The sequence below is a fragment of the Schistocerca piceifrons genome, chromosome 8, assembly GCF_021461385.2.
Source record: "Schistocerca piceifrons isolate TAMUIC-IGC-003096 chromosome 8, iqSchPice1.1, whole genome shotgun sequence".
Taxonomy (NCBI): Eukaryota; Metazoa; Arthropoda; class Insecta; order Orthoptera; family Acrididae; genus Schistocerca; species Schistocerca piceifrons.
The window spans coordinates 122,760,176-122,769,914 of NC_060145.1; the positions used below are offsets into that span (position 1 = coordinate 122,760,176).

Consider the following 9,739-nt stretch of genomic DNA (forward strand, 5'->3'; position numbering starts at 1 on the left):
ACGTAGGCAGAGATACATTCTGTGGGGGCTTGGTAACCAGCTACAATGGGGCGGCCGGGATGATTGGGTTTGTGAATTTTAGGAAGAAGGTAGAAGGTAGGGGTGCGGGGTGTTGGTGGGGTCAGGAGGTTGATAGAGTCAGGTGAAAGGTTTTGTAGGGGGCCTAAGGTTCTGAGGATTCCTTGAAGCTCCGCCTGCACATCAGGAATGGGATTACCTTGGCAAACTATGTATGTGGTGCTGTCTGAAAGCTGACACAGTCCCTCAGCCACATACTGCCGGGATCAAGTATCACGGTCGTGGAACCCTTGTCCACCGGAAGAATGACAATGGATCAGTCAGCCTTCAGATCACGGATAGCCTGGGCTTCAGCAGTGGTGATGTTGGGAGTAGGATTAAGCCTTTTTAAGAAGGATTGAGAGGCAAGGCTGGAAGTCTGAAATTCCTGGAAGGTTTGGAGAGGGTGATTTTGAGGAAGAGGAGATGGGTCCCGCTGTGATGGAGGATGGAACTGTTCCAGGCAGGGTTCAATTTGGATAGTGTCTTGGGGATTTGGATCATTAGGAGTAGGATTAGGATTAGGATCATTTTTCTTCGTGGCAAAGTGATATTTCCAGCAGAGAGTACGAGTGTAGGATAGAAAATCTTTGACAAGTGCTGTTTGGTTGAATCTGGAAGTGGGGCTGAAGGTGAGGCCTTTGAATAGGACAGAGGTTTTGGATTGGGAGAGAGGTTTGGAGGAAAGGTTAACTACTGAATTAGGGTGTTGTGGTTCCAGATTGTGTTGATTGGAATTTTGAGGTTTTGGGGGGAGTGGAGCTGGAAGTGGGAGATTGAGTAGATGGGAGAGACTGGGTCTGTGTGCAATGAGAGGAGGTTGAGGTTTGCTGGAAAGGTTGTGAAGGATGAGTGAGTTGCCTTTCTGGAGGTGGGAAACCAGGAGATTGGAAAGTTTTTTGAGGTGGAGGGTGGCATGCTGTTCTAATTTGCGGTTGGCCTGTAGGAGGATGCTCTGAACAGCCGGTGTGGATGTGGGAGAGGAAAGACTGAGGACTTTTATTAAGGATAGGAGTTGACGGGTGTGTTCATTGGCTGAGTTGATGTGTAGGTGAAGGATTAGGTGGGTGAGGGCAATGGATTGTTCAGTTTGAAATTGGTATAGGGACTGATGGAAAGAAGGGTTGCAGCCAGAGATGGGAACTTTAAGTGTGAGGCCTTTGGGGGTAATGCCAAATGTCAGACAAGCCTGAGAAAATAAAATATGGGAGCGTAAACTGGCTAGGGCGAAGGCATGTTTGCGGAGGGAATGTAAATAAAACTTAATAGGGTTGTTGTGGGGGTGTTGTGAGGGTGACATGGTATTAGAAGGTGGAAAGTGTAACATGAGGCTGAAATGAAAATGAAAATAAAAATATATGGGGAGAGAGAAGGTGAACTAGAAAGCAATTGGAGATCTGGTGTGAAAAAAGGCGAGAAAGTGTTGGTTAAATCTGGACTATTTTGATCCTGTGATGAACTTGGGTTGGTAGACAACGATGTGCACAATGGTTAGGTGGTTGTGTTGCCGCCAAAACACGTTAAAGGGTGGAGAAATTCAGGAAAATTTCGAAAAAACTGCGTGTAAATGTATTAAAAGGAGTGGTTTCGTGGTGGCAGATTATGAAAATGACGCTAACAATTGTCTGACGAAGAAATAATGACGTTAAAACCTGTGGGAAGCGGCTAAAAATGATCAGTGATGTGGGAAAAACAGAAATGGAAATAAAGCGAAAGTTATTAGAACCAGCCGAAATGGTTGTTTAATAGGTGAAAGGAACTGTTTGTGAACTAGAAACGGTGGATTTTATAGCAGCGGTAGTGTTGAAAGTGGAAAAAAAAATATTTTTTTTTTGTTATGGTTTGGAAGTGGGTTACGTATTATTGAGTATATATAGGCGGGATAAAATTGTATAGTAGATTACGGTAAAAAGGAGAAGGTGAATACAAAATGAAACTAGTGGCAAAAACAGAGAGAGAAAATAAGATGGCAGAAAAGATTTCGAAATGCAACAGTGACAATAACAAACGTAATTGTTGGATTCAAATTAATGATATCAATATAATGGAAGGAAACATTCCACGTGGGAAAAATTATATATAAAAACAAAGATGAGGTGACTTACCGAACAAAAGCGCTGGCAGGTCGATAGACACACAAACAAACACAAACATACACACAAAATTCAAGCTTTCGCAACCAACGGTTGCTTCATCAGGAAAGAGGGAAGGAGAGGGAAAGACGAAAGGATGTGGGTTTTAAGGGAGAGGGTGAGGAGTCTTTCCAATCCTGAGAGTGGAAAGACTTACCTTACGGGGAAAAAAGGACAGGTATACACTGGCACACACACCCATATCCAACCGCACATACACATACACAAGCAGACATTTGTAAAGGCAAAGAGTTTCGGCAGAGATGTCAGTCGAGGCAGAAGTACAGAGGCAAAGATGTTCTTGAAAGACAGGTGAGATATGAGTGGAGGCAACTTGAAATTAGTGGAGGTTGAGGCTTGGCAGATAACGAGAAGAGAGGATATACTGAAGGGCAAGTTCCCATCTCCGGAGTTCTGACAGGTTGGTGTTAGTGGGAAGTATCCAGATAACCCGGACAGTGTAACACTGTGTTAAGATGTGCTGGCCATGCACCAAGGCATGTTTAGCCACAGGGTGATCCTCATTACCAACAAACACTGTATGCCTGTGTCCATTCATGCGAATGGACAGTTTTTTGCTGGTCATTCCCACGTAGAAAGCTTCACAGTGTAGGCAGGTCAGTTGGTAAATCGCATGGGTGCTTTCACATGTGGCTCTGCCTTTGATTGTGTACACCTTCTGGGTTACAGGACTGGAGTAGGTGGTGGTGGGAGGGTGCATGGGACAGGTTTTACACTGGGGGGCGGTTACAAGGGTAGGAGCCAGAGGGTAGGGAAGGTCGTTTGGGGATTTCATAGCGATGAACTAAGAGGTTATGAAGGTTAGGTGGACTGCGGAAAGACACTCTTGGTGGAGTGGGGAGGATTTCATGAAGGATGGATCTCATTTCAGGGCAGGATTTGAGGAAGTCGTATCCCTGCTGGAAAGCCAAAGAGCAAAGATTTACTGTCCTACACTCGTACTCTCTGCTGGAAATATCACTTTGCCACGAAGAAAAATGATCCTAATCCTAATCCTACTCCTAATGATCCAAATCCCCAAGACACTATCCAAATTGAACCCAGCCTGGAACAGTTCCGTCCTCCGTCACAGCAGGACCCATCTCCTCTCCCTCAAAATCACCCTCTCCAAACCTTCCAGGAATTTCTGACTTCCAGCCTTGTCTCTCAATCCTTCTTAAAAAGCCTTAATCCTACTCCCAACATCACCATCCGTGATCTGAAGACTGACCGATCCATCGTCATTCTTCTGGTGGACAAGGGTTCCACGACCGTGGTACTTGATCGTCGGGAGTATGTGGCTGAGGGACTGCGTCAGCTTTCAGACAACACCACATACAAAGTCTGCCAAGGTAATCCCATTCCTGATGTCCAGGCGGAGCTTCAAGGAATCCTCAGAACCTTAGGCCCCCTACAAAACCTTTCACCTGACTCTATCAACCTCTTGACCCCCCCAACACCCCGCACCCCTACCTTCTACCTTCTTCCTAAAATTCATAAATCCAATCATCCCAGCCGCCCCATTGTAGCTGGTTACCAAGCCCCCACAGAACGTATATCTGCCTATGTAGATCAACACCTTCAACCCATTACATGCAGTCTCCCATCCTTCATCAAAGACACCAACCACTTTCTCGAACACCTGTAATTCTTACCCAATCTGTTACCCCCGGAAACCATCCTTGTAACCACTGATGCCACTTCCTTATACACAGATATTTCGCACGTCCAGGGCCTCACTGCGATGGAGCACTTCCTTTCACACCGATCACCTGCCACCCTACCTAAAACCTCATTCCTCATTACCTTAGCCAGCTTCATCCTGACCCACAATTTCTTCACTTTTGAAGGCCAGACATACCAACAATTAAAGGGAACAGCCATGGGTACCAGGATGGCCCCCTCGTATGCCAACCTATTCATGGGTCACTTAGAGGAAGCCTTCTTGGTTATCCAGGCCTGCCAACCCAAAGTTTGGTATGGATTTATTGATGACATCCTCATGATCTGGACTCACAATGAAGAACTCCAGAATTTCCTCTCAAACCTCAACTCCTTTGGTTCCATCAGATTCACCTGGTCCTACTCCAAATCCCATGCCACTTTCCTTGACGTTGACCTCCATCTGTCCAATGGCCAGCTTCACACGTCCGTCCACATCAAACCCACCAACAAGCAACAGTACCTCCATTATGACAGCTGCCACCCATTCCACATCAAACGATCCCTTCCCTACAGCCTAGGTCTTCATGGCAAACGAATCTGCTCCAGTCCGGAATCCCTGAACCATTACACCAACAATCTGAAAACAGCTTTCGCATCCCACAACTACCCTCCCGACCTGGTACAGAAGCAAATAACCAGAGCCACTTCCTCATCCCCTCAAGCCCAGAACCTCCCCCAGAACAACCACAAAAGTGCCCCACTTGTGACAGGATACTTTCCAGGACTGGATCAGATTCTGAATGTGGCTCTCCAGCAGGGATATGACTTCCTCAAATCCTACCCTGAAATGAGATCCAAAGTGTCTTTCCGCCGTCCACCTAACCTTCGTAACCTCTTAGTTCATCCCTCTGAAATCCCCAAACCACCTTCCCTACCCTCTGGCTCCTACCCTTGTAACCGCCCCCCAGTGTAAAACCTGTCCCATGCACCCTCCCACCACCATCTACTCCAGTCCTGTAACCCGGAAGGTGTGCACAATCAAAGGCAGAGCCATGTGTGAAAGCACCCACGTGATTTACCAACTGACCTGCCTACAGTGTGAAGCTTTCTATGTGGAAATGACCAGCAACAGGCTGTCCATTCACATGAATGGACACAGGCAGACAGTGTTTGTTGGTAATGAGGATCACCCGGTGGCTAAACATGCCTTGGTGCTCGGCCAGCACATCTTGGCACAGTGTTACAACGTCCGTGTTATCTGGATACTTCCTACTAACGCCAACCTGTCAGAACTCCGGGGATGGGAACTTGCCCTTCAGTATATCCTCTCTTCTCGTTATCCGCCAGGCCTCAACCTCTGCTAATTTTAAGTTGCCGCCGCTCATACCTCACCTGTCTTTCAACAACATCTTTTCCTCTGTACTTCTGCTCGACTGACATCTCTGCCGAAACTCTTTGCCTTTACAAATGTCTGCTTGTGTCTGTGTATGTGTGGTTGGATATGGGTGTGTGAGTGAGTGTATACCTGTCCTTTTTTCCCCCTAAGGTAAGTCTTTCCGCTCCCAGGATTTGAATGACTCCTTACCCTCTCCCTTAAAACCCACATCCTTTCCTCTTTCCCTCTCCTTCCCTCTTTCCTGATGAAGCAACCGTTGGTTGCGAAAGCTTGAATTTTGTGTGTATGTTTGTGTTTGTTTGTGCGTCTATCGACCTGCCAGCACTTTCGTTTGGTAAGCCACATCGTCGTTGTTTTTAGATAAATTGCAATGTTAGTTTGACCTACTTAGTTCTGCAGAAAAGAGCGTGCCAAGTGTCTGGCCTAGAGCAAAATAAAACTCAAAACTATTAAAATCCTGTTTCCTAACCATAAAACACAATAATGTTTTTATTTCATAACAGGTTCCTACTATCAAAAATATACCTAACTGCGAGAATATAGTTTGTATGAAATTTGTACATATTACTGAGTTGGTGCATAAGTTTGCAGCATTTTTCTATAAGTTTAATAAACACAACAGATACACATAACAGAGGCTTTAGTCATCAATAATATATTCTCCTGCAGTTTTTACAACATTCTCCCAACACTTGGGCAACTTTTCCATTCCACAACTGTAGAACACAGGTGTATTTGAGGTGACGAACTCATTGAGCCATGTTTGGAGCACATTTTCATCAGGAAAGGAAGCTCCTTGAAGGTTGTTTGACAGATAGTGGAAAAGGTGATAATCTGAGGGTGCAAGATCAGGTGAATAAGGTGTATATGGTACAACTCCCTAATCCAAATCATATACAGTGTTTTTGTGAGTCTAACAGCATGCAGGTGGGCTTTATCAGGGATTATCATCACTTCATGCAGTCTTTCTGGTTGTTGTTCTTGTGTTCTTGGATTGCATCCTGAAGACATCTCAGCCAGCACTGATGGTTACCCATCAGGGTAACAGTTCCTAGTAAAACACACCATCATGATTCCACCAGATCCATAACATTATCTTTTGTGATTACAGCCAGGTCTTTGTACATGGAGTTGCTGCTTTGTTTGGACTCATCCTTTCCTTTCTTCTCCTTATGTTAGCATAAAGACACAGCTGTAAACCACTTGTTGGTCTGCTCAACTATAATGTGAGCTATATTTTCTATGGCTGAGTTTGGAGGCTCAATTAGTATGCTTGTGTCTTGTGCCATCAGCAAACATTATAGTTTTTGAACCGCCTTTTAAAGTTACTGGAAGATCATTTGTGTCAGTGAAGAATAGGGATGTTCCCTATGCAGATCCATGTAATACCTCACATGTTATGTTTCCCCGCCTTGAGTTTAGTTTCACATATGTCACATGATATGTCAATGAGACCCCCTGCTTTCTGTTGTGGAATAAGGTTCCATCCACTCAAAAGAGATGATATTAATGCCACAGCACCTTAATTTACAAGTTGAATTTTGTTATCCACACAATAACAGGCTTTGGCAATGTCACACAATATACAAAACAGAATAATTTTTGCTCTTTAGTTCTGTTAGCACTTCATTTGTTAGGTTTCATGTCACTTTTTCTGTGGAGAATTGTTTTTGAAAACCAAACTGATAGGCAGCTAACAAGTCCTGCTCAGTTAAATGATCATAGCCCACTTTCTCATGTATTTTACAAAAGGCTGGAAGAAGTGAAACAGGTCTGTAATTGGAGGTAGTTTCCTTATGACCAATTTTGTAGCTGGATGTTACTATCTAAATATATGCCATGAGTCACTGACTGATTAAAAAATTAGCTGCTCTCCCTTGCCCCTACTCTGATATTCCCTTGTCTGTATTAGCCTTCATACATACTAAATCTATCACCCTTGATATATGACACAACCTTTCCCTCACCTATACGCATACTTCACACTATTTCCTCCAAGTCACAGGCACTGATTTGTCAGATCAATTAAACCAACTGACATATTGTGTCTACTCTGGTGTTGATGCCTCATTTTCAGTCATTTCAAAAATTATTGTATACAGTGAAGTAAAAATTTCTTGTCTTTGATGAAAATTGAACTGCTTTCTAATCTATGTTTTTGCAGGAACTAGTGTATGCAATGGAGACAGTGGTGGGGGCATGGTGTTCCCTATGACAACTCGTGATGGTGCACGAATCTGGCAGCTCCGTGGGATTGTAAGCATAAGTGTCAGCAAGGAAGATAGAGTGTGTGATACAAGTCACTATGTTGTGTTCACTGATGTAGCCAAGTACCTGGATTGGATCCGGAAATACATAAAATAAGAAATAAAAAATTCACTTCCATTGTTTGATATGTAACTGGACCTGTTTTCAGTCCAAAAATCTCAGCCCGTGAACAAACTCTAATAAATTCTTCATTAAAACAACCAGTTGCATTGATGATCATCGCAGATGATAATCAGTGGTGGGATCTGTAAAGTGGAGACAGCATTTGTGGTAAATACTATGTGTTCCTTCAAACATTTCACACATTTAAGAGGGCTCCTTTTCACTATCATACAATTAAGTCCAACATACCAGAAACAGACAGTCCATATGGATAACAGACAGCTTGGAGTATCACATGTAAATGTGCCATCTGGGGGCAGATGGTCTTCTAAACTGTATTTCAGTAGCTGGAGATCCTGACTGGTCAACTAAGTTATTTTTCCTGTACAAAAAGTCTACAGAACTGAAAGTGTGTTTTCCTGAACCTCTGTGGATTTCAACTAAGGAATTTTCCTGTTTATAGATGATTTTTGCCATTAAGTGAATGTACCTGTTCTGGGAGGTAGCTGAATAGCATTGTTTCATTTAAAGAAACAGATCTGTGGAGGTCTAATTGAAGCAAATAAATTCTGTTTGTTTTTGTGGAAATTTGAGTGTCATGTTTTTGTGAAACTTTTTCCTTTGCTGACATTGAACTGTGTTTATGCTTTGTTATATGGAGATTATCAGTAAAAGTTGTTAGGGGACAGATGGAGTTGAAGTGGGTATCCTAAGTGGTGTACACATTCCAGTTGAGTGGCTAGGATCTCAGAATGTTTCTGTAAGTAGTTGATCACTGCAGAACACTGATTATTAATGTGAAAGTAATGAGATGTTTAACTCTGTCTCACAGGTCCTTGTGAGGCTGGTGACACTTATATAGACTACAAATGTAAATGTCGTGTGACTAGGGCCTCCCGTTGGGTAGACCGTTCGCTGGGTGCAAGTCTTTCGATTTGACGCCACTTCAGTGACTTGCATGTCGATGAGGATGAAATGATGATGATTAGGACAACACAACACCCAGTCCGTGAGTGTAGAAAATCTCCGACCCAGCCAGGAATCGAACCCGGGCCCTTAGGATTGGCATTCTGTCATGCTGACCACTCAGCTACCAGGGACGGACACTTATTTAGACTGATTTGATAGTGTATCAGAACAGACAATCTATGTACGCAAATAAATGTTTCCAATTTAATACATATAGCAGTACTATATGTAACTTTTCACACATCATATGTCATCAAGAGTACATGGATTCAGGCAGCAACTGCAAGATTGACTTTATGCAGTGCCATGTAAGATCCAAGATTAATGAAAGGAACATTTAAAGTTCAGGAACTGTGCACAGGGCTAGTGCAAGCCAAAATTAATTGTTTATAAAGAGAGCTGCCAAATCAGTCCAGTCCAGACAGTCACATACCACGCTGAGTGTGAGCAGATGCTGACACTATGGAGGCACATGTGAAGTGTCCAGTCAGCAGTTCTCATCCACTCCAAAAAACTGGTATCTTCCAAATGTTCTACACACTACTGGTAGCGTTGGTGGTGGTGGGGTGGGGAGTCAGTTCTCAAAGAAGGAAAGAAAGATAAAATATTAACAAATAAAAATGGCCAGTGAAAATTATATTGCATTTTTATTAACTGAAAAATAAAAGACATGTACACTTCCCTATGATGCATTAAAACAGGCTGTCATGTATTTGAGAGGAGTTTTAGTGAGGGGGAAAAATTTACATAAAACACGAACCAGATCCTTTTCAGCTGAAATAAAGATCAAGATTGTATTTAAATTGTGATTTTCTTGTATCATACAACTGGCTCTCAACATCTGCAACTTTGCAAAATGGTTTCTTTATTTGATATTTATTTTCAGCCTCAAATGTCTTGTTTGCAGGAGGTGGTTTTAGATGTCTCTACTTGAAAAATCCAGCTAGGCAGAAACTGTAGTCAGTGATGATAGCTGAATATAGTGAGTGACTGTTCTCTTGTGTAGCACTCACCTTTAAGGCTTCAGTATAGACACAACAGCAACTGAGGGACATTTCCAAAGACAGGTCTTCTAACATGCCACTGTTATGTTCTCAGATTGTTGGCATATAAAGCAGTGTAATTGTCAACTGATTCTTCTGTCATTCCT

General features: G+C 43.1%; 1 protein-coding gene across 1 annotated transcript in view; it reads left to right on the top strand.

The window, feature by feature from the left end:
* Positions 1-7,650, top strand: part of LOC124711377 (serine proteinase stubble-like) — a 368,137-nt gene extending 360,487 nt beyond the window's left edge. Inside the window, exon 12 of the mRNA XM_047241429.1 lies at positions 7,415-7,650. Coding sequence (XP_047097385.1) covers positions 7,415-7,614 — 200 coding nt within the window. The 3' untranslated portion in view covers positions 7,615-7,650. The remainder of the gene's footprint in view (positions 1-7,414) is intronic.
* The last annotated feature ends 2,089 nt before the right edge of the window (positions 7,651-9,739 follow it).